The sequence below is a fragment of the Chiloscyllium plagiosum genome, chromosome 25 (assembly GCF_004010195.1).
Source record: "Chiloscyllium plagiosum isolate BGI_BamShark_2017 chromosome 25, ASM401019v2, whole genome shotgun sequence".
Classification (NCBI taxonomy): domain Eukaryota; kingdom Metazoa; phylum Chordata; class Chondrichthyes; order Orectolobiformes; family Hemiscylliidae; genus Chiloscyllium; species Chiloscyllium plagiosum.
In genome coordinates this window covers 46,180,077-46,206,221 of record NC_057734.1, presented here as the reverse complement: position 1 = coordinate 46,206,221, position 26,145 = coordinate 46,180,077, and the positions used below count along the sequence as shown (strand labels likewise).

The 26,145-nt window shown below is 41.9% G+C and overlaps 1 protein-coding gene across 1 annotated transcript in view; it reads left to right on the top strand.

Annotated features, from left to right (window-relative positions):
- ppm1f (protein phosphatase, Mg2+/Mn2+ dependent, 1F) overlaps positions 1-26,145 on the top strand; it is a 76,068-nt gene that overhangs the window by 33,746 nt on the left and 16,177 nt on the right. The window contains exon 3 of the mRNA XM_043716085.1: positions 21,391-21,590. Coding sequence (XP_043572020.1) covers positions 21,391-21,590 — 200 coding nt within the window. The remainder of the gene's footprint in view (positions 1-21,390; positions 21,591-26,145) is intronic.

Here is a 26,145-nt window from a genome sequence, read left to right as displayed (position 1 = left end):
ATAAGGCATAATATACAGCTTTTTCTTTTTAATAATCCTATGTGTTTCTCTTTCTCGTTTGGAGACTAAGTGCCTCACTTGAGTATGATTAACAGTCTAACAAACCAGCAACAGCACCAGTAAAATAAGAAAATACGTGGCACACCCAATTTAATGTGACTTGCTTGAGGTTATTTCCTGTTGTACAACTCAATTCATAGTTGAGTCACTTCCTTAATCTGCATATTTCATCCAAATGGTAAACCATAAGAAACATCTGATTTGTGTTCAGTATCCAGAGGAAGTAAAGTATATCTGAACTCCTCAGTTTTGCACATTTCTTATTGTTATTACCTGGTTTGTGTGAATATAATGCATTGAGAATACAGAAATTGTTCTTGATCATTTTTATGACTGTTGCATAGTAGTAAAGATAATTGAATAATCTGAGCTATTCAAGGTAAGTAGCTTGAGTTGATAATAACTGGAAAATTATATTTGGTAACTTTGAAAAAACAGTGAAGAGCACCTGACAACTTGTTGGGCCTCTTGTTAAAAAGCCCAGATATGTTTGAATTCCCCAGGTTAGAATCTAGCCCAAAAATGTTTTCTTATTCATCGGATGCTAGTATCACTGGCTAGACCAGTATTTACTTCTCGTTCAAAATTGCCTTTCAAAAGATGGTGGTGAGCCGCTGTCTTGAACCACTGCAGTCCTTGATGTGTGCTGTTAGACAAGGAGTTCCAAGATTTTGACCCAGCAGCACTGATAAAATAGTGATATAGCTCCAAGTCAGAATAGTATGAGACTGAGTAGAATGTCCAGGCAGTGGTATTCATATGCATCAGCTGCCAATATCCTCCTAGGCGATAGAGGTTGTGAGCTTGAAAGTTGCTATTGAATACTTGAGTTGTTGCAGTGCATTTTTTTGATTGAGACACAGTGCTGTTGCTGTTGATGGTAAAGGAACTGAATATTGTAGGCATTAGATTAGGGTGTCAATCAAGTGATCTGCTTTGTTTTGAACAATGTCAAGTTGCTTGGGTGTTGAGTGCTCTGTCTAGCTGAGAAAGTGGATAGTATTCCATTGTACTCTTGACTTGTGCCATATAGATTGTGGGCAGCCATTAAGCATATAAGAGATGGGTTATCACTGCAGGATTCCTACCTTTGATCTACTAGTATGTGTATGTCTGTATGTCTGATCCAGTTTAATTTCTGGTCACTGATAAGCCCAACATGGTGGGGTCTCAGTTTATTAATAATGTCATTGATTGTCAGGGTAGGGGTGGCTGCATTCTGTCTCATTTAGATAGTTATTGCCTGGCCTTTGCTTGGCACAACTGTTATTTGCCACTTAACAACTGAAGCATGGATATTGTCCAGATCTCGTGCATGTTGACATTGGATGCTTCAGTATCTGGTAATAGCAAATGGTAGTGAGCAGTCTGCTCTGTCATCCTCAATGAACATTCCCAATTCTGATCTTTTGGAGAGAAGGTCATTTGATGCAAGTGAAACAATGTGGCCTAGGAAACTACATTTGGTAACACCTGAAATGAAGTCCTTGAACTGAGATGATTGTCCTGCAACATCTTCCATTATGCTAGGTATGATATGAATCAGTGGAGAGTTTTTGCATTGACATCCATTTGCTAGGTCTACTTGCTGTTGTATCTGTGACCGTAAGATATAGGAGCAGAAGAAAGCCATTCATCACATTGGAGAGATCATGGCTGATCTGATGATCCTGAACTCCATTTTCTTGCCTTTTCCCCATAATCCTTGATTTTCTTACCGAATAAAAATCTGACTACTTCAGCCTTGAATATACTTGAGCACCCAGCCTCTGCAGGCCTCTGTTGTAAAGAATTTCACAAATTTACTACCCTCTGAGAAGCAAAGTTTCCTCATCTCTGCCTTAAGAGGGCAACCACTTATTCTTAAGTTATATCCCCTGTTTCTAGATTCTCCGACAAGGGAAAATAACACCTCCATATTGACCCTGTCAGATGTCCTAAGAATCCTGCATTCTTCTAAATTCCAATGAGTTTGGCCCCATCTACTCGATCTCTCCTCAGGAGACAGTTCCTCCATACCGTGTTAGCCTAGTGAACCTTCTCTGAACTGCCTTCAATACCAATGTCCCTTTCCTCGGATAAGGGGCTCAACTGTTCAGAGTATTTGGTCTGACTGGTGCCTTTGTATTGTTCAAGTAAAGCTTCCCTATTTTTATACTCCATTCCCTTTGAAATAAAAGCCAACATTCCAATATCTTCCCTTTTGAGATTTGTGGACGCAAATCCCCTCTCCTCTGCTGTAGCTTTTTGCAGCCTTTCTCCATCTATTTAATAACTAGTCTGTCTGGTTTACCTGCCAAAGTGCATAACATTGCATTATTCTCCTTGTTACTTCCTCAACAAATTCTAATAAATTTCGGGCATGATTTACCAATATTCTCTACCATATTGTATGTTTTTATTTCAATTTAATGCTATCCTTAACTGTCCTGGTTAACCATGGTTGTCTTAACCCCTTCCTAGAATCTTCCTTCCTCACTGGGATGCATCTGCTGTGAACCATGAACTATTTTCCTAAATGTCTGCCATTGTTCCCCAACTGTCTTTGCTGCTAAACTCTTTTCTCAGTCCTCTCCAACTAGCTCAACCCTCATTCCTTTGCACAGTTATTTCTAACCCATGTTCCTCTTTCTCAAACTAAATTCTCCTGTTATAATGGGGAAAGGTCGAATTCCTCTGATAATTGTAATGGAGCACCTCACCTTTATAATCTGTTAAAGAGTGGTTAAATAAAAGGAAATCTCTGATATTCACTTTATAAACAACAAATAACAATTTATAGATTTAACCCTAACAGTGAACAAATTAACAGAATTACTAATAAACCAAACAATTCCTCCCTAACTGAACAAAAGTCTACTGGTATGCTGTTCCAATAAATACATGTCCAGCTTATATACAGCCAAGTAATAGGGGGGGAAAAAAAATAAAACTTAGTTTAGTAAAGTCTACACAAAATGGGTCTTCCAGAATTCTGAGTCGTCTTTGCTGTCCTTCCAGTCAAAAACACCTTTCTTCTGTTCTCAAGTCATAAATGCCTTTCTTCCACTGATCCTGTTGTCAGAGATGTTTTCTCTGAATTCTTCTGTGACAAATCTTAGCTAGAAGTGCCGTGGTACCTTTTTTATGGATAGATGGCTCTTTCTTAGAGCTTAGAGATTTCTTGTGAGAGCTAGATGTTTATTTCTTGGATAGTAGTTTGCTCTCACCCCAATTTTCAAAAACCCTCTCCTTATATACCTTGGATGACATTGCTTTTTGTACTTTAGCATTGGTCTGAGGCCAAAACCGTCAGATCTAAATTCAATTGGCTTTCAATCTCTAAGTGCTTGGTTTAAATTAATTGGCTGATTCGTGCTAGTTGCCAAACCCTCAAAACAAGCCTAAGGTTTCCAATCTCTCAGACAACTGACACGTTTCAATTTCAAAACTGTTGATAATCTGAAGCTACTTAGTCACTTCCTGTATTAATCTCTAATCTTAGAAAAACACTTTACCTCTTAAAGGAACCACATACTCTTTCCTCCAATGATTTTTTAACTAACAAATTCAACCTTCTGCCTTCCAATTCATGATTAATATACACTACTGAATAACACTCCCATACATAGTCAGTGTTTCCTAGGGATTCTTTTTTACCTTTTTTTTTTCCCCATTCACATACTATGGACACTGCTCAGCAGGTATTTATTTTCTGTCCCTAAATTCCCAGAAGGCGGTTCAGAGTCCACCACATTGCTGTGGTCTGGATTCACATGTAGGCCGTGTCAGGTAAGGACAGCAGTTTCCTTCCCTAGAGGACATGAGTGAACTAGATGGATTTTTCCGACAATTGACAGTGGCTTTGTGGTCATCATTAGATTCTTAATTCCAGATTTTTACTGAATTCAAATTCCACCATCTGCCATAGCAGAATTTGTACCTGGGTCCCCAGTTTGTGACCTGGATTTCTAGATTGATTGATTGTCAAGTGATAATACCAGTAAGCTATTGCTCTGATGTAAATTATTAAGCCTGGCTCATTACACATTACTTCATCTAAAATAATCTGCTTCCTGTTGGATCCACAGTGTATTGCTGTTGGAGATATCCTGAACATATACCATGAAATCTATCTTGTGGGCTACCTCTGCCAATCTTGCTATCCTAATCTGTGTTGATTGAAGTCACGTGATTGTGTTATTTGTTCTCGTTATCTTAGAATTGAGAATAAATCAGATCAAAAAAAAACTACTGTTAGTTTATAGACTACTACTAACAATGTTTTCTTCCCCTTTTGCTAACCTAATGAAGAATCCTGTACAAGATGTATGGGTCTGAAGGTGTTGTTTGAACATGCGCAATATATGAAATAAGGTAACTGAGTTTGTGGTGCAGATCGAAATTGGCAGTTATGATGTAGTGGGCATCACAGAGACGTGGCTGCAAGGGGATCAGGACTGGGAGCTAAATATCTAAGAAAATTAATTTGTCTATGAGATGGCTTTTTGGAGTAGCTTGTGATGGAGCCCGTAAGGCAATTCTGCATTTTGTGGTGTGCGGTGAAGCAGACTTGATTAGGGAGCCCAAGGTGAAGGAACCCTGAGGAGGTAGTGATCCAAATATAATGGAATTTTCTCTGCGGTTTGAGAGGGAGAATGTGGAGTCAGAGTGGAAAGCCAGAGGATTGGGAAGCTTACAAAGACCAAAAGAGGACAACAAAGAAAGAAGTAAAGAGGGAGAAGACTAAATATGAGGATAAGGTAGCCAGTTTTATGAGGAAAGATTTCAAGAGTTTCTTTAGATATCTAAGGCAAAAGTGGACATTGGGGCCACTAGAAAATGATAGTGGAGGAGTAGTAATGGGGAACAGAATAAGTACTTTGTGTCAACCTTCATGGTGGAAGACAGGGCTAGTATCCCAAACATTTGAGAGAGTTGGTGGGGGGGGGGGGGGGGGGAACAGCAATAAGTACAGTGGCCAACAAGAAGGAGAAGGTGCTAGAAAAAACTGGAAGATCTAAAAATGGATAAATCACTTGGACCCAAGATGGGCTGCACCCTAGACTTCTGAAGGAGATAGCTGAAAAGGTAGTGGAGGCTTTAGTATGATCTTTCAGGTGTCACTGGAGTCGGGGAGGATCCCAGAGAACTGAAACATTGCTAATGTAACCCTCCTGTTTAAGAAGGAAGTAAGGGAAAAGGTGTCAAGTTATAGGTCGATTAGTCTGACCTCAGTCGTTAGTAAACTTTTGGAATCCATTGTGCAGGATGAAGTTTCTGAATACTTGGAAGTGCATGATAAAACAGGGCAAAGTCAGCATGGTTTCATCAAGGGGAGGTCATGCCTGACAAATCTGTTAAAATTCTTGGAGGTAACAGGTAGGTTAGACCAAAGGAAGCCAATGGATGTTATTAATCTGGACTTGCAGATTGACTTTGATTAAGGTACTGCGCAGGAGGCTGTTGAGTAAAATAAGGGCCCATGGGGAGGCTGCTAAGTAAGATAAGGGCACATGGTGTTAGAGGCAAGGTAGTAGCATGGATAGAAGATTGGCTGTCTGGCAGAAGGCAGATAGCTGGGATAAAAGGGTGCTTTTCAGGATGGAAGTCTGACTAGTGGTGGTTCACAAGAATCCGTGTTGGCACCACAAGAGGCCATTTAGCATTTTGAGCCTGCTCTGCTCTCTTCATGCAGTGATGACTGATGGAACACCTCAATGCCTTTTATCAGTACTATCCCAATAACCAATTACACAATTGATAACTAAATTTATCAATATCTACTTTAAATTTATTCAAAGACCTGAGGTACTACAGTCCTCTGGGGTAGAGAATTCCAAAGATTCACCACCCTCTGAGTAAAACCAATTCTCCTAACCTTGATTGTACATGGCATTCCCCCTTATTTTTAACTATTGCCCCCTGGTTCTGGGATCTTTAACCAGGGAAATATCTTGTCTGCATCTTGCCTATCTATCCCTTAAATATTTTGTAGGTTTCAATGAGATCACCTCTCATTCATTTGAAACTCTAGAAAATATAGGCCTAGTTTATCCAACCTTCCTTCATAGTGCAATCCTGCTAATTAATATGAATTATGTCAATTCAGTTCATTTGTAAATAGTTGAACAAATAGATATGAATTTTTAGTATTTTTAATGGAGGACCAGGTGTGAGAAACAGAAATAGAATGCAAGTGTTGATGGTTAGACCAAGGACTGAAGTGAATGGGGACCGCCAAATGAATACTTTGTGGGTGGCTTAAAAATGAAGAGAATTTGAGAAGAACCTTGATAGAGATGGCTGAAGGTGGCCAAGCAAGAACAAAAGTCTGAAATGTCAAGAACACCCGGCAAGGGGCCAAAGGCCCACCCAGATCTGGTCCAATTTTTCAAGCTTGGGTGAAATATTTTTATCACTAAGATTAATGGAAATGGCCTGCTCCAGTTGAATTTGCAAGCAACAAAGATAGGGGGTAGCAAGATTCAAGAATTGGTAGAGTATTTTGCAGTTAGAAGTAAGTAATGATTCTAGATGCACCACTAAATTTGAGTTAAGCTAGATTTTACACAAAAGAAGATGCACTGAAGAACAAGTCTAAAACTGAGATAGCCCTGTATAATAAGTTTTGTACCAGAGAAGAGACTCATTTGACAAGGAGCCATTCAAACATCTGGAATAAAACATAAGTGCAAGGCTGATGGTACTTATTTTCTGCAACAATTCTAGCCTACCTGCTCATTGTCAGAAAATTTGCCAATTCAATCACCTAAAGCTAATGGCACTGCTGTGCCTGTAGTAGAGTACTGGCAAAGCCTGGAATGACAGCTTCAGGTTTTTTTAGAAAACTGGTTCTACTTTAAATTCATATCAAATGTCAAAAATGTCTCAAATAGAACAAACTACCGAAGTTGACCATCTTGCTGCATGATGGTAGTTCTGTGCATCCACCTCTAGACACCTTTGGTAACATGATGGGAATGTCAAATACATCTATCTGCCAAAAAACATACTGTGAATGCTTTAACCCTTCATCATGGTGTCATATTCATCTCAAACAGAACTTGCTGCAGAAGAGAATTAAAGAGGAAGATCGATATGACAATTTACCTGAAAAAACTCATGAAAGAGAGAAACTACTTGCATGACCATGCCTGACAAAAACCTCTGTAGATGTGCTGTATTCAAAGCTGAAATCAGCAGCAATGGTGTGAAAAATTTCAATGCTTCATCAAAGAAATAAGTGTGAAAGCAAGGAGAATTTTGACTGGTTAAATACTATGCATAGGAAGCTACCTCAAGATAATGAGGTTCTGATCAAATGTTAACCAGTATGGCAGATCAAAATCCTAAAGCCCTCAAGATCCAAGTCCAGTGTGCTGTGGAAGATAATGAAAACATTGCCACTTCCATCACTCATACAGTAATCCATCAGCTCAACAAATTGACATGGTTAGGAGCAGTGTAAAAGTTATCTGCTGCAAGTGAGAATATCTTGTACCTAATTCAAATTCTGAACAGTCAAAAATGACTTTTTTTGACACATCTGCTTCTTCAATAATGACAGAACATGTATATGTACAAACCAAACTGACAGAAATAGCCTTGGTTTTCAAATTATATGCTGAGGTTTAAAGTCCTTTCAAGTGGTTAACAGTGTACAATGACAGCCTGATAAAGTATCTTCAATTTTTGATATCTTTTTGAAGGAGTGGTCAAAAATAGTCATATCTTCCAACTAGCTTTGTGATCATTGTTTGTAGAAGAATTGACTGACCTAGATTGTGTGCGCACAGATCCTCGATTGAAGGGTGACACCTACAGTTTTTGGCCAAAACTACAACTTGAGTATTCGAGCGATGATGTAATACAGTTGACATAAAGGTAAAGTTGCCATAGTTCCAGGATACTATAAGGCTGCCCACCCATTACAGAAACAGTTGGTCGTGAATTTAATCTGATGTTCACCACACCACTGGCAAGGAGCAAAGTTGAAGATGGGACCTTCACGGTAACCACAGTATGAATTGAACCTGTGCTCTTGGCATCACTCTGCATCATGAACCAGTTATCCAACCAACTTAACTAACTAACAAGTACAAATATGGTCTGTGAAGTACTTGAGCAGGTTAATTATAAGAAATTGATAGAAGGTTTATGCAGATTTAAAAGTGAACAGATTCCCAGTTGCAGAGGAATTGTTTTTCCAGTATGCTGTGGCAGGCAAGGGAGGAAATTACAGGAGCATTGACCCAAATTTTCAAATAGTCTCTGGCCACAGGGAAGGTGCCAGAGGACTGGAGGACTACTCGTGATTGCACTTTGCAAGAAGCGTGGTGGAGATGGACCATGGAAATATGGACCAGTGAGTCTAATATCTGTGGCAGGAAAACTATTGGAAAAAGTAGTGAAGTAGAAAATCTCCATTTAGAGGGTCAAGTTTTGATCAGGGATAGTTGGCATGGTTTTGTCAGGGGAAGATCATGCCTAACAAATCTAATTGAATTTTTTGAGGAGGTGACCAAGTGTTTAAATGAGGTTAGGACAGTTCGTGTACTTCACTGGATTTCTGCAAAACCTGACATGGGAAGCTGATAAGATTAAAAACTTATAGGATCCAGGTAAAGTTAGCAAGTTTGACCCAAAATTGGCTTAGCAACCGGAACAGAGGGTGGTGGTAGATGACTTGTTTGTTTGTGTGACTGGAGTCTGGTGTGTAGCACTGTATAACAGGGATTGGTGCTGAGTCCTTTTTGTTTATGATATTCACAAATGATGTAGATGAGAATGTGGGCAGATACAAGTTTGCAGATGGCAAACAGATTGGCCGAGTGGTTGATAATGAGGTGGAAGATGCTAGGTTACAGGAGGATACACCGGTTGGTCAGATGGGAGGATCAGTGGAAATTTTAACCATGATGAATTTGAGGTGATGCTCTTTGGCAGAAGAAAAAGGCAAGGGAGTATTTGAATGAAATGGCAAGTCACAAGGAAGTTCAGAGGAATCTTGGTTATCCATAAGTTCCTGAAGGTGGCAGCTTAGGTTAACAAGGGTAGATAGTGGCAAGTGTGCTGCGTGCCTTATCAGTTATGGCATAAATTATAAGAGCAGAGAGGTCAACGTGGTGTTGTACAGAACTTTGATCAGGATGCAGCTGGAACACTCTAGTCACCACACTACAGGTGTGGTGTGATTGCATTGGAGGGAATGCAAAAGAGAATCACCAGTATGTTGATGTGATGGAGAATTTCAGCTATGAAAAGAGACTGGATGAGTTTGTTTTGGTGGGGACCTGATAAAGATATTGAAGATTGAAGGACGTGGACATGGTGATAGAAGGTAAAAACAATGACTGCAGATGCTGGAAACCAGATTCTGGATTAGAGTGGTGCTGGAAAAACACAGCAGTTCAGGCAGCATCTGAGGAGCAGGAAAATCGACGTTTCAGGCAAAAGCCCTTCATCAGGAATATAGGCAGAGTGCCTGAAGGTCTCTGTCTGTATTCCTGATGAAGGGCTTTTGCCCGAAACGTTGATTTTCCTGCTCGGATGCTGCCTGAGCTGCTGTGCTTTTCCAGTACCACTCTAATCCAGAAACATGGTGAATAGAAAGCAACTTCCTCTTAGTCATAGGGTCAATAATAAGGGGGCACAATTTTACACTAAAAGGAAGGAGGTTTAGCAGGGATTTGAGGAAAAGCTTTTTCATCCAGAGATTATAGTGCATTCCAGATGTCCAATCTATGCAGGTAGCTGATGTGGAAAACCTCAGCCTTTTAAAATGTACTTAGATGAGCACCTGAAATATCATAACATTCAAGGCTATAAGGTTAGTGTGCAAAATTGAACCTAGTATAGGTAGTATATTTTTGAAAGTACAGTGGACTGAAGGGCACCTCACTCTGATTCTATGACCACAGATACAGTTGCGATGGAGTCAATTGAGCAGTTATGATGTAGAATTCCTAGCCTCAAAGTTATTCATGAGCATTGATTCACTCATTTTAGTATCAGCATCATATTGGGCATGAGGATATGAAAGATATTTGGTGCAATGATAACATCCTTGCCTCTGAACCAGAAGGTCTGGATTCAAGTACCAACTTACTTCATCTATCACTCCTCAGCCCATTGACCAATTGACTGAACCTGGGGATTTACAGGAAAGTGATGCTTTTTCTATATATTCCATTGGAGTCGCAGACATTACACACTTTCGCCTTTAAGGAAGCAATGGTGATTAGTGGAGAAGAAACTATTTAGTTTGGAGATATGTACAGAACAATCCTGGACCTTAGGGATATTAATAAGAATGTTGAAAGCCATTGGACTTCTGAAAGAAGCAGTGTTTGCTCTGCAATAAAAAATACCTGAAGCCTGAAAATAGCCAGTTTACTTTTCCTCATTAGTTGCTGTAAGCTGTGGCTCTTAACCAATAGGTCAGGGGCTTTCTAAGTGGCAACCAACCACACTGTAACTTTGCAAGCAAGTAGAAGCATCTGGAGAGGGCGAATCAGGGAGTAGTACATCCTGATAATCCAGCTGTCCTAAATCCACTCTGCAAACCTTGTGAGCAGAGATCATGCAACTGCCTTCCCAGCTTTTCCTTTCATACCTGTTTCTTTTCTGTCTGTAGGGGGAGTTAATAATGCAGTTAGAGTTTTGACTAGTGAAGTTATATGTCAGTAGTTCATAATTGTTTGTTTATCTTTAGCTGGTATCTATTTATTTGTAATAATTGTCATTCTTGTCAATCACAGAACCTTTCATTTGTACTTCGTCAACCTGGGTTTAAAGGAAAGGCAAATTGCGTAATTCTGCACACTTTTTAAAAAAATCTTTAACTTCTGTGACAACTCCAGGAGTGGAACTTGATTTCCAGCATGTTACCCCAATGCTACTTAACCTTTTTTTTATGCTTAATTGCTGCATTTTCATACCATAGGATCATGTTAATTTTGGAGCTGGTAAAAGCACATCAGAGGAGCAGGAGAGTAGACATTTCGGGCTGGACCCTTCATTGGGACTGATGAAGGGTTCTGCCTAAAATGTCAATTCTCCCGCTCCTCTGTTGCTTGACCTGCTGTGCTTTTTCCACCTCCACTTTTATCAGCTCTAACTTTCCAGTTCCTGCTGTCCTCAATATCTCCAAGTCATGTTAATTTTGAAGTGTTATAAGACTTTGGAACTAGTTGTTTGGGATCAAGCTTTGGGCATTGGATCTCAACAGAAGGTTAATATACTGTGAATAATCAGGAGGTCTACTATTACCATATTTGACCCTAGGGAAATTATCTAGGAATTTTCTATTCTGACAAGGTGCTTGTACAGGAGTTTGTCTGTTAGTATCAGATTTTAACATTATTTCTTTAGCATTATGTGAACTGGGTAAGGGGTACTCTGTGGATGGAGACCTTGCAATCAGAATCCTATTTGACACTGAACTGAGTTTCTAACCCCATAATCCTTTCCCTTGCTATCACTTCCCTCCTGTCAGTTTCATTTTATTTGCTTTCACCACCTTTCTATATCTACTGTTGATATACTTATTGTCTTGGTGCTCTAAAACTGACTATTCCAATACATTTCTGATCTTCCACTTTTCACAGTAAACTTGAGCTCATCTAAAAATCTCGTGTGTGTGTGTGTGTGTGTGGTGTGTGCCTTTATCTTACACTTTTCTCATCCAGAGAGATGATTTATGATTTTTTTTTTTAAATTGTGACAAGAGAAGCAGTTTACACTTTGGAATGCTGACACTCAAACAGATTAAACGTAATGCAAAAATATTTGAACTAAAACATATTAGATTAGATTACTTAGTATGGAAACAGGCCCTTCGGCCCAACAAGTTCACATCAACCCGCCGAAGCGCACCTACCCAGACCCATTCCCCTACGTTTTACCCCTGCACCTAACACTGCGGGCAATTTAGCATGGCCAATTCACCTAACCTGCAGATTTTCTAGGTTTTTCTCTTCACAGTTGCTACTTGAAGTGCTGTGTTCCCAATCCTTTTATGTTTCAGATTAGTTTGCTGACTATCAATTCAGCCTATCAACATATCAATTACAAAATTCTCATTCATGTTTTTGTATTTCTCCATGACCTTGCCTCATGGTTTTGTAAACTCCAGTAGATTTAGAATGCTCAGGGATCTTAGCATGTCTCCTTTCATATTCCTAAAATTCACGATTTCACAATGGGCTCCAGACTCTAGAATTCCAATCTCAAACTTTGCAGCTATAAATCAAAGTTCAAATATTGATTCAATATTTGGGAGCATTATATGGGGATTTATATGCATTGAAAGGAACAAATTGTGAATTGACGGAAGCTAGATTGCTGCTGTTTCATTGGTCGGTCTGGTTTATTTCTTTGGGACTTCATAGCTGTACATACAACTGAGTGGCATGCTAGGCCATTTCAGAGGGTAGTTGAGAGTTAATCATATTACCTGTGGTCTGGACTCTCATGTAGACCAGACCAGATCAGGTCAGGAATGCAGATTTCCTTCCCTGAAGGTCATTAATGAACCAGATTTTTTTTTTTTCCGACAGTCAATAATGATTTGGTGGTCATCAGTAGATTCTTAATTCCAGATTATTTTATTGAATTCAAATGGTGTCGCTTGCCATGGCAGGATTCAAACTCTGGTTTCCAGAATATTAGCTGAGTTTCTAAGTTCACAGTCTCACAATACTATGGACTAGGTCAAGGCTTTCCCTTTGTGATTCATAATATAGTTCATCCCTATATCTAGTATCTACTCATGAAATGGGTTGTTATCATTATATCATTGATTTAAGAAATATAAACCAAGATTTTCAAGTTTTCTCATAGTCACATCTGTATCAGAGGTGTGGGATGTTTGATAGCCAATAATATGCCACTTATGGAATAGGTATGTATGACCATCTATATGAATCCAACATATTGCTTTATCAGCATCAGAGAGTCTAAGATAGCAACTGAATGGACTTCAAGTGTTTAGAATAATTGTATTGGTTTTCATGACTGTTATTTAATCGCCCACTTTGGATTGGCAGGTTTTGAAATTCATGATTGGTGGTTTGCATTGGTACCTGCTCATTGATACATTCTGTAACTGTTGTAATTACATGGTGTCAGCTGTATTATCAGAATAAATATATCTATCCTCTTGCATCTCAATTAAATGTACTTACAGGGTTATTCAAACAAATGCATAACCTGAAGGAGGTATGTTAGCTGCCTGATTGTTTTCATATCAAATGTATCCAAAGAGAAAACCGATCCAGTTTCCTTTCTCCCATTTATTACTGAGTTATTGTTGTGCTGTAAATTAAGTTCAACGGACAGAAGATTTGCTAGCTAAAGAGAATGGAACTACTAGGTTAAAAGTGGTCAATAAATATACTTGATCTCATCCTTGCCAGTCTACGGGCTGCAGATACATCTGTCCACACCAGTATCCAAAAGAGTGACCATTGCGCACACTCTTTGTGGAAATGTACTCCCGCCTATCACTGTGCTAATGGTTCAGACTTAGAACAGATCTAGTAATTCAAGACTGGGCATCAATGAGGCACTGTGGGCTTCAACTGCAGCAGAATTGTACTCCAGCATAATCCGTACCAAATAGCATAAGCAGTAAGTGATAGACATCGCTAAGCAATCCTACAATGATATGGTGGTAGACAATTAAACAACTCATTGGAGGAGACAGCTCCATAAATATCCTCATCCACCTCATGTTGGAAGAGCCCAATATATCAATACAAAAGGTAGAGCTGAAGCATTTGCAGCGATCTACAGCCAGGATGCCTAGTGGATGATACATCTTGGCTTCCAACAGGTTCCTTCAATTTGTGGTCTGATTTGCTGTGGTAATAGAGGAGGCAAAGGATGGTCATGTCAGAAAGGGAGTGGGAGGGGGCAATGACTGGGAGGTCAGGTAGACCCCACAGGCCTGACTGAGTTGCTCGGCAAAACGTGCCCTGAGTTTACAATTGGTCTCACTGATGTAGGCAAGACCACATTGGGAGCACTGGATTGAATAAACTAAACTAGATTGAAGAAGAGGCAGGTAAACCCCTCTCTCACCTGGAAGGACTGGATGGAGGTGGTGTGTCAGCACGTTTTGCATTTTTTCTGGTTGCAGGGGAAGGTACCTTGGGGGTTTGGTGGGGAGCGGGGGTTGGTGGGAAGAGTGGCACAAGCCAAGGATTGCTGAAGACAGAGAGGGATGAGATGGGGAAGATGTTCTTGGTGGTGGGGCCTAATTGGATTTGGCAGAAGTGTTTGAGGATGATATGTTGGATGTGGAGACTGATGGGGTGGTAGGTGAGGTTAAGAGGGACCCTGTCTTTATTGAGTTTGGAGTGAGGTGAGGTTTAGAGTAGTGGAGCGGGGAATGGAGGTGGTGTGGTGGAGGGGTGTCTGGATGACAGATGGGAAAAAGAGCATTGTTCAAAATAGGTGGATATCTGGGATGCTTGGGAGTGGGAATGTTTCCTTATCCCAGCAGGTGCAGCGGAGGTGGAAGAATTGAGAAAATGGGATGGAGTTCTTGCCAGATACTGGGTGGGTGGAGGTGTCGTCCAGGTAGTTACAGGAGTCTGTGGGTTATAGTACACGTCTGTCTGGAAACGGAAATGGAGAGGTCAAGAAAGGGGAGGGAGGTGTCCAAGATAGATCAAGTGAATTCCACATGGTGGAAATTGTGGGCAAAGTCAATGAACTGCTTCAGTTCAGCCTGGGTGCAGGATGCTGCATCAATGCAGTCATCAATGTAATAGCAGAAGAGTTGGGGCACAGTGCCTGTGTAGGGACTGAAGAGGGACTGTTTGACGTAGCTGACAAAGAGGAAGGCGTATCGAGGGCCCATCTGAGTGCCCATGGCCACCCCATGGATTTGGAGGAAATGGGAAGAGCTAAAGATAAATTTAAAGGGTGAGGACTCGTTCGGTGAGGCAGAGGAGCTATCTGTGAAGGGGGACTGGATGGGTCTGTTGGAGAAGAAGCAGCTGGGGAACTGGAAGTTGCTGAAGGGGTGAAGGGCGTGGTTAGTGTCATGGATATAGGTGGGAAGTGTCTGAACTAAGGGGGAGAGGATGGAGTTGAGATAGGAAGAACTACATTTGGTGAGTCAGAAGCATGCAGATACAATGGGTCAGCCGGGGTCGTTGGGCTTGTGGATCTTGGAGAGCAGGTAGAACCAGGCAGTGCAGGGCTGGAGGACTATAAGGTTGGAGACAGTGGAAGGTAGATCACACCAGAGGCAATGCGCTCACAGTGCGAGTGATTTTGGCCTGATGGGTCACAGTGGGGCCATGGTCAAGGGAGAGAGGACGTGGTGTCGGAAAGCTGATGTTTGGTCTCTGCAACATAGTTCTGTCCTCCGGACTACCGCTGCCCCACCTTTAGTCAGCAGGTTTGATGGTGAAACGTGGAGTGCTGCACGTTCGGAGGGGGTGTGTGTGAAGGAGGTGGAGAAATTGAGGCAGCCGATCAGCAATGAAGAGGTTTAGGGTGGGTATAAGGCAATTGGGAGGCGTCCAAGTGGGAGAGGAAGGTTGGAGGTCGGAAAAGGGGTCCTCTAAGGGAGATTGGGAGTCTTTGTCGAAGAAGAAAATGCGAGGCAGCGGAAGAAGAACTCCACATCTTGGTGGATATGGAATTTGTTGAGGTGGGGGCAGGATGGCACAAACGTGAGCCTTTCACAGAGGACGACTGTTTGGCCTTAGAGTTTGCAGTCTCTCTACATCAGTAAGGCAAAATGTAAACTCAAGGCACAGTTCGCCAAGCATTTCCGCCAGGCCTGCGGGGCCAACCTGACCTCCCAGTCACCGCCCATTTTAGTTCCCCTTCCCACTCCCTTTCCGATATGACCATCCTTGGCTACCTCCATTGCCACAGTGAATCAGACCACAAATTGGAGGAACACCACCACCTCATATATTCTGTCTGGATGGCCTATAACCCAGAGGACTCAACCGAGTTTTCCAATTTCAAATAACCTCCTTTCCCATCCCCTGACTTTCTTTCCAGCTCCTTCCCCTCCTTTCCATTCCTCTGATCAACCTTTTTTTTTTCCAGCTACCAACTGGATTCATTCCTCCCATCAACCAACCAAATCCCACCTTTTCCCTGTGTTCACCTATCCCTACCTCCTCCTCCATCCCTCCCCTCTCCCCAGCCAACCATTTTTTTCCCCACCCCTCCTTATCTGCACCCCCCCTTACACCCACCCCCAGTCCTGAAGAAGGGTTACACCTGAAACATTGACTTCTCTGCCTCCACATGTTCTCTGGCTTGCTGTGTTCTTCCAGTGTCCTGCTTAACTACCTTGGATTCCAGCATCTGCAGGTTTTTTTGTCTCGAACTTACTATGCAGGTGTAGCAAGAGATTAAGAAGGTGGATAGAATCCTATTTATTACGAGAGGCATTAAGCATAAAAGTAAGTGTTTTGCTTCAGTTATACAGTGCAGTTCTGGTCTCCTTATTTGAAGAAGAATGTCAGTGCTTTGAAGCTACTTCAGATTTGCTCAGTCAATATGTGGAATGAGCGGGTTGTCTTATGAGGGTAAGTTGGACAGGCTGAGCTTTTGGTCTTGATAAGTAGGCATTGAAATGATGTTTACTTTTGTGGGTGAGTCCAGAAGAAGAGGGCACTGTTTTAAAATTAGGGTCACCCTTTTAGAACAGATGAGAAATTTTGTACATTCAGACTTTGGATCTCTCCTCCAAAGACATCAAACACAGAACATTACAGTGCAGTACAGGCCCTTCAGTCCTTGATGGTTTCACAGGTTGATGTAACAATCTAAAGCCGATCTATCCTACACTATTCCTTTATCATCTATATGTTTATCCAGTGACCATTTTATTGCCCTTAATGTTAGCGAGTCCACTACTATTGCAGGCAGAGTATTCCACACCCTTAGTACTCTGAGTAAAGGACCTATCTCTGACATCTGTCCTATTACCTATCACCCCTCAATTTAAAGCTATGTCCCCTCGTGCTAGTCATCACCCTCTGAGGAAAAAGGCTCTCACTGTTCACCCTATCTAATCCTCAGATCATCTTGTATGCCTCTAATAAGTCACCTCTTAACCACGTTCTCTCTCACAAAAGCAGCCTCAAATCCGTCTGCCTTTTCTGATGAGACCTTCACTCAATACCAGGCAACATCCTGGTAAATCTCCTCTACGCCCTTTCCAATGCTTCCACATCCTTCCTATAATGCGGCGACCAGAACTGTATGCAGTACTCCAAGTGTGGCTGCACCAAAGTTTTGTACAGGTGCAGCATGGCCTCATGGTTCCGAAACTCAATCCCTCTACCAATAAAAGCTAACACCTTGTACGTCTTCTTAACAACCCTATCAACCTGAGTGGCAACTTTCAGGGATCTATGCATGTGGGCACCGAGATCTCTGCTCATCCACACTACCAACCATCTTACCATTAGCCCAGTACTGTGTTCCTGTTACTCCTTCCAAAATGAATCACCTCACACTTTTCCGCATTAAACTCCAGTTTCCACCTCTCAGCCCAGCTCCGCAACTTATCTATGTCCCTCTGTAACTTGCAACATCCTTATGCACTGTTTACAACTGCACCAACTGTAGTGTCATCTGCAAATTTACTGACCTATCCTTGTACTCCCTCATCCAGGTCATTTGTAAAAGCGATGAACAGTGGTGGCCCCAAAAACGATCCTTGCGGTGCACCACTAGTAACTGAACTCCTAGATAAACATTTCCCATCAACCACCAGTCTCTGTCTTCTAGCTAATTTTTGATCCAAACCTCTAAATCACCCTCCATCCCATGCCTCCATGTATTCTGCAATAGCCGACCGTGGAGAACCTTATCAAACACTCTACTGAGATCCCATATACACCACATCAACTGCTTTACCCTCCTCCATCTGTTTGGTCACCTTCTCAAAGAACTAAATAAAGATTGTGAGTCACGACCTACCCTTTACAAAATTGTGTTGACTATCCCTAATCAAATTATTCCTTTCTAGATTATTAGAAATCCTATCTCTTATTCTTTCCAAAACTTTGCTCACAGCAGGTGTAAGGCTTGCTGGTCTATAATTACCAAGGTTGTCTCTACTCCCCTTCTTGAACAAGGGGACAACATTTGCTATCCTCCAGTCTTCTGTCACAATTCTTGTAGATAATGATGACATAAAAATCAAAGCCAAAGGCTCTGCAATCTCCTCCCTAGCTTCCCAGAATAAATCCCATCTGGCCAGGGGTCTTAACTATGTTCACACTTTCCAGATTTGCTAACACCACCTCCTTGTGCACCTCAATCCTGTCTAGTCTAATAACCTGTATCTCAGTATTCTCCTTGACAACATAATCTTTTTCCTTTGTGAATACTGATGAAAAATATTCATTTAGCACCTCTCCTATCTCCTTGGACTCCATGCACAACTTCCCACTGCTGTCCTTGACTGGCTCTAAGCTTACACTCATCATTCTTTTATTCCTGACATAGCTATAGAAAACTTTAGGGTTTTCCTTGATCCTATCTACCAAAGACTTCTCATGTCCCCTCCTGGCTCTTGTTAGCTCTCCCTTTAGGTCCTTCCTGGCTAACTTGTAACTCTCAAGCACCCTAACTGAGTCTTCATGTCTCATCTTTAAATAAGCCTCCTCCTTCCTCTTGACAAGAGATTCAGCGTCTTTAGTAAACCAAGTTTCCCTTGCTCAATCACTTTCTCCCTGCCTGACAGGTACATACTTAACAAGATGCGCAGTAGCTGTTCCTTGAACAAGCTCCACATTTCAGTTGTGCCCATCCCCTGCAGTTTCCTTCCCCATCCTATGCATCCTAAATCTCGCCTAATCGCATCATAATTGCCTTTCTCCCAGCTTATTATTCTTGCCCTGCGGTATATGACTATCCCTTTCCATTGCTAAAGTAAACTTAATCAAATTGTGGTCACTATCATCAAAGTGCTCACCTACCTCCCAAATCTAACACTTGGTCTGGTTCATTACCAGTACCAAATTCACTGTGGCCTCCCCTCTTGTAGACAGGCCAACATACTGTCAGGAAACCCTCCAGCTGTGAGAGAAAATCCACTACCCTGTCCACTCTTAGCATGGCCACAAAGAACATAAGGAACCATGTCTGCCTAAGCCACAACAGAAATTACCCAGAGCGCCTCAGTCTTGACCAAACAGGCTAACTAAGACACTAGGCAGCAAACAGGAAATGACTCCAGCCGCTTCCAGGCTGGGGAATAGACTTCCTTGACCTCAAAAAGCACAACTACTCCCGAAGCCTTTAGGGCAGCCTCGTTCCTCACACATACTGGAACTCCACAAAGCGTGCTCAGACTGAAAGGCACCAAGGTACCTCGCTTGCAAACTAACCACAATGGAAACCCATTGATGCCAGGATGAGTGACATTAGCACCTACTCTCTCAGAGGATCGGAATCTCCTGACTCAATCACTGACTGATTGCTGCTACTGGACAGCTGATCATCCTCCCATTGATTGTGTTTTACTCTGGATTGTTCTGTAATTCACACCACATTACTGTACCCCTATAAAAACTGCTGGTGCCCACTGCTCAAGTAAGAGAACTGTCAGTTCTGTGTCACCTTCGTCAATTTCTCTTCCAGAGATATAGCTTGTAATAAATAGTTTGTCAATTTCACCTGATCCGCACTTGTGTGGCCTCTGTTCAATTGGATAATTTCTCCAATACCTGCACATGCTGGACAAAAACTGGCCCATCTAAAGTACTTGAACTATAAGCACTTCCAGTCGATATTTGGAAAGTTAAAGACCCCATAATAACTACTGTTACTTTCGCTCCTATCTCTGAATCATCTTTGCAATCCTTTCCTCTACATCTCTGGAACTTTTCGGAGGCCTATAGAAAACTCCCAACAGGGTGAACTCTCCTTTCCTGTTTCTAACCTCAGCCCATACTACCTCAGGAGACTAGTCCTCATCAAACATCCTTTATGCCACCATAGTACTCCTTGACCCCCCCCCCTCTTTTTACCACCTTTCCTGATCTTACCGAAATATCTAAATCCCAGAATCTGCAACAACCATTCCTGTCCCTGCTCTATCCATGTCTCCAAGATGGCCACAACATCCGAAGTTCCGGGTACCAAACCATGATGCAAGTTCTCACCTTATTCCGGATGCTCCTGGCATTGATGTAGACACACTTCAAGCCACCTTCCTGCCTGCTGGTACACTCCTGCGACTTTGAAACCCTATTCGTGACCTCACTACACTCGACCTCCTGTACACTGGAGCTACAATTCAGGTTCCCATCCCTCTGCTAAATTAGTTTAAACCCTCCCAAAGAGCATTAGCAAATTTCCACCCCAGGATATTGATACCCCTCTGGTTCAGGTGTAAACCATCCTGTTTGTGGAGATCCCACCTACCTCAGAATGAGCCCCAATTTTCCAAGTATCTGAATCCTTCCATCCTGCACCATCCTTGTAGCCACGTGTTCAACTGCGCTCTCTCCCTAATCCTTATCTCGCTAGGACATGGCACAGGTAGCAAACCAGAGATAACAATTACTTATTCTTGCTCTAAGCTTCCACCCTAACTCCCTGAATTTCTGCCTTACATCCCCATCCCTTTTCCTGCTTATTTCATTGGTGCCCATGTAGACCATGACTTGGGGCTGCTCCCCCTCCCCCTCCCCCTTTAAGGATCCCAAAAAACATGAAGACTGAGGCAGAGTTATTTAATATTTTTAAAACTAAGGCGGATTTTTGTTAGACAAGGGAATCATTGTGGTTGAGGGGAGTATGGAATTAGGTGCACAAATAGATCAACCTTGATCGCATTGAATGGTGGAGCATGCTTGAAGAGCAGAATGACCAACTTCTGCTTTTGTCATATGTATTGTATATTATGTATATGTAACTATTGTTTGTCATAGCACATGACCATTCATATACTTTTAGTATTTATTGAGACTCTTTCAGTTATGATTAGGAAGTTTTGAAGTTTTATACTATTCTTCTGACCTATGTTTTCTTTGCTCAGCTCTTGATCACGGACTAACTTTGTGAGGTCAACAAGATATGTAGGAAATAGTTGCTTTCAATCGATTACTTAAACATTTTTAAATGTTGCTAAAAAGAAACATGGACTCGAAGCTTTTCATCATATATCATTTTACATTTCAGTCTTGATGAATGTATTAAACTCAGCCTGTAGCATTTTTTCCTCCTTATAAATCCCTTAGAGGAAGTCATACCATTCTTTAAGTTGTCCTCACTGCTTTTATACCCTTCAATTAGTTAGCTTGCTTGTTAAACTGTCTAATTTAGCAATTATTCCCTCTTTCACAGTACTGGAAGGAGAATCAGTGGCTCGATCATTCTTTAATAAATTGCTTGGAGTCTGCTCAGAATGGATGAAAGAACTGCAGTTACTACAACTACCAAAGCAGTATTTAAAAGTTTCCAGTTATGCTATCCGTAACACACGCAGAAAGATGGAGGACAGACATGTAACATTGCCCGAGTTTAACACACTCTTTGGCATTGAGGTAAGTAGATACTGTTGGCTCTTCGTTGGGAACTGAATATAATTGTTGTCCAAGCTAATTAGTTGAAAACCTCTCTTTTCTGATTGTGGCAAGGGTGCCAAATTGAGTGGCTATGGTTTGGATCTTGTTTTTTGACTGAAGTTTTAGCAGTCACCTTTTAATTGCCCCTTTGAAATAAATAGCGATGTGAAGATTTATTGCAGGACAGATTAATGTGGAAATCCTGAAGTTACAGGCTTTGCCAAGAGTCAGAATTGTTGGAATATACCTAGAAGTCAGGAGCAGGAGCAAGCCACTTTGCCTTTCAAGCCTGTTCTGCTATTCAATAAGATTATGGCTGATCTGTTTGTAACCTCAAATCCCCATTTCCACATACCCTTTGTAATCTTTCAACTCCTTGCTCAACGTGAGTTTGTCTACCTCTGCCTTTAAAATATTCAATGACACTGTTTACTCCATCTTTTCAGGCACAGCGTTCCAAAGAAAATTTCAAGAGGCTGGGTGGAAAAAGTTCTAATGTCTGTTTTAAATGAGTCACCCCCCTTTTTTCTTTTTAAACAGTTTCCCTAGTTGTAGATTCTCCCATAAGAGGCAACATTCTTTCCACATGTATTGTTGAGACCCTTTTGTATGTTTGAACCAAGGTGTCCCTTACTCTTCTAAACTCCAGTAGATATGTCTAGCCTTGCCTCATAGGAAACCTGCATATTTCAGTTACTAGTCGAGTTAAGCTTCATTGAACTGCCTCCAACATATTTGTCAGTCTTAAATAATGTGATCAATAACGTGCACGGTACACAAGATGCGGTCTCACCATGACTGACTGACTGACTGACTGACTGACTCTCAATCTCCATTCGTCTCATGAGAAATTGTAACATTTGCTAAATAGTTGCTGTACGTATATACTAACCTTTTGCAGTTTGTGACGGAGGGCACCCAGATTCCTCTGCATCTGAGTTCTGCAATTGCTCAACATTGAGGTAATATGCTTTTCTGTCTGCCAAAATGGACAATTTCATATTTTCCCCCATTATATTCCATTTGCCACATTTTTTTCACACTCACTTAATCTGTTGATATTTTTGCAACATTCATGTGTTCTTTTGACAACTTGTTTCCTACCTTTTCATATAGAATAGAATCAGGAGAGTGCGAAAGTAGGCCATTCTGCCCATCAAGTTCACACAGAAGCTCCACCCAAAACCAATCCCCCACCACCACCACCACCCTGTATTTCCCTTGGTTAGCCCACCTAGCCTGCACATCCTGAACATTATAGGCAATTTAGCATGACCTATTCACTTAACCTGCACATCTTTGGACTGCGGGAGGATGCCAGAGCACCCAGAGGAGACCCATGCAGACATGGTGAGAATGTGCAAACTCCACACAGTGTGGAATCTAACTTGGGTCCTTGGTGATGTGGAGGTGCTGGTATTGGACTGGGGTGGATAAAGTTTAAAACTCTCAACACCAGGTTATAGTCCAACAGGTTTATTTGGAAGTACTAGCTTTAGAGTGCTGCTCCTTCATCAGATAACTGGAAGCAGTGCTCTGAAAGGCAGTACTTCCAAATAAACCTGTTGGACTATAACCTGGTGTGGAGAGATTTTTAGATCTGGAAAGGATTGTTTATGGCCTTGGATGGAGGTGAGAGGAGAGGTGTGGGGGCAGGTGTTGCACCTCTTGCAGTTGCAGGGAAAGTTACCGGATGTGGTGGAGAAGTTGGTGGGGAGTGTAAAGTTGACAAGGGAGTCACGGAGTGAAAGGTCCCTGCAGAAAGCCGACAGGTGGGGAAGGAAATATCTGGTTGGTGGTAGGGTCTGATTGTACGTGATGAAAATGTCAGAGGATAATGCATTGCATTCGGAGGTTGGTGGGGTAGTATGTGAGGACTTAAGGGGACACTATCCTTATTATTGTTGAGGGCAGAAGTGCGAGAGATGGAGATGTGGTTGAGGGCATCCTTAATTACTGAGGAGAAACTATGGTCCCTAAAATAGGAATGTCTTGGAGTGGAACGCCTTATCCTGGGAGCAGAGATGGAGGAATTGGGAGTATGGGATAGCATTTTTGCAAGAGGTGGGTGAGAGCACATGTAGTTGAAGTGTAGTTGTGGGGAGTTAGTGAGTTTGAAATTAATATCAGTGGTGAGTCTTTTTCTGGAGATGGAGACAGAGGGGTCCAGGAAGGGGAGGGATGGCCCAGGTGAATTTGAGGGTGGGGTGGAAAGTGTTGGCGAAGTTGATGAACTGCTCAACTCCTTGCCGGCGCATGGGGCAGCACCTATGCAGTCATCAATATAGTGGGGGAAGAAGTGAGGGATGGTGCGTATTGTGGAAGAGGCAGGCATATCTCTGGCCCGTGCCCATGACTAACCCTTTGGTTCACTCCACAACTCCATCAACTTTACACTCCCCACTAACTTCTTCACCACACCCGGTACTTGTTCTCTGCACTGCAAGAAGTACAACACCTACCCCCAAATCTCCCCTCTCTCCTCCATCCAAGGCCCTAAACTATCCTTCCAGGTCTGACAGACATTCACGAGCACATCGTCCAACCTCATTACTGCATTCCTTTCTTCTGACGTGGTGTCCTCTATGTCAGGGAGACCAAACACAGACTTGAGGACCGGTTCATGAAGCATCTACAGTGAGCATGTATTAACCAACCTGACCTTCTGGTTGCCATCCATTTTAATTCACGATCCCACTCCCCCGGAGTCCATCCTTGGCCGCCTCCACTGTCAGACTGAGGGTAGACAGAAATTGGAAGAACAACTCCTTTATATTTTGCCTGGGTAACTTTACAGCCCAATGGCCTCAATATCGACTTCATCAGCTTCAAAATCCCTCTTTCCCCCAGTCTTATCCCATGTCTAGCCCCACCCCTCCTCTTCACCTCCTTGACCTAACCTAACCTATCCATCTTCCTACTCACTTATGTTCTCCAACCTTCCCACCGACCAATCACAATAACCCCCTAACTGCATCCATCTATCACCATACCACCTACCCTTGCCGCAGCCCCACACCCCTCCTGTATACTTCTGAGCTGCCTCCCCATCACCAGTCCTCCTGAAGGGTTTTATCCTGAAACTTTGATTTGCCTACTCCGATGGTGTCTGACCTGTTATTTCTTGCTTTCTGGCTCCCTTCTCCTTTGAATAAAGGATTCACATTTACCAGCTTCTAACATAACAGGACCATCTCCAAATCAAACGAATTGTGGAAAATTTAAAGCCAGCTCATCAACTACCTCACTAGCCATCAATGATGAATTTCATCTGAATCTGGGCTCCACATATTTGATTTACCACTTCTATAATGATGGATTTTTTTTTTTTTGAGTTCCTCTCTCTTTCTGTTTCCTAATCTATTGCTGCTTTTGGGATGTTACATGCATCTTCTATAAACAAGACAAATATAACATACGTGTACCATTCATCTGCCATTTCCTTATTTTTCATTAATTTTTTAAACTATTTTCTTTAATCTTTTACAGCTCTTACTACATGTTTTCATATTTCTGACTTTCTTTCTTACTCTAATCTTTCTCCCTCTTGATTTTTTCATCATTCTTTGCTGTTTGTTAAATTTAGTCTGATCTTCTGATCCATCCTCGTCTTTGCACAATTATACAGTCATCTTTTAGTTTGATACCATTGTTGACAATCCTAGTTAACCAAGGATGGTGGGTCTGTCCTTGGAATTTTTCTTTTTTTTTGGAATGTATCTATTCTACGTTTTGAAATATCCCCTTAAACCCCTTTGACACCATCCAGGACAAAGCACCCCATTTGAATGGCACCACAGTCATAAGCATTCATTTCCCCCACTACCATCTAGTGGCAACAGTTTTTTTCTATCTATAGAGTGCACTGCAGAAATTTACCAGAGATCCTTAGACAGCACGTTCCAAACCAATGACTACTTCAAACTAGAAGGTCAAGGGCAGCAGATACATGGGAACACAACCACTTTCAAGTTCCCCTCCAAGCCACTCATCATCCTGACTTTGAAATAAGACACACTTTACCACTGTCACTGGATCAGAATCCTGGAATTTACTCCCTAAGTGCATTGTCAATCTGCCTACAGCACATGGACTGTCGTGGTTCAGGAAAGCAGCTCACTACCACCTTCTTGAGGGTAACCAGAGACGGGCAATAAATGCTGGCCCGGGCAATAAATGCTGGCCCAGCCAATGACACCCACAATCCACGAGTAGGTAACAAAAATAACTGCAACTGCATTGGCCTGTTCTTCTGAGTTGATTTGCCAGTTCATTTTAGCCAACTGTGCTTCATGTCTTCATAATTGCCCTTATTTAATTTTTTTTTCAAAATTGTCTCAGACCCATTCTTCTTTCTCTCATACTGAATGCAAAATTGAGTCATATTAAGGTTGCTACCATCTAGCGCCATCTCCCACGAGACCATTAAGATAATCTCTTTGCACAATATTAGGAGAAAGTGAGGACTGCAGATGCTGGAGATCAGAGCTGAAAATGTGTTGCTGGAAAAGCGCAGCAGGTCAGGCAGCAACCA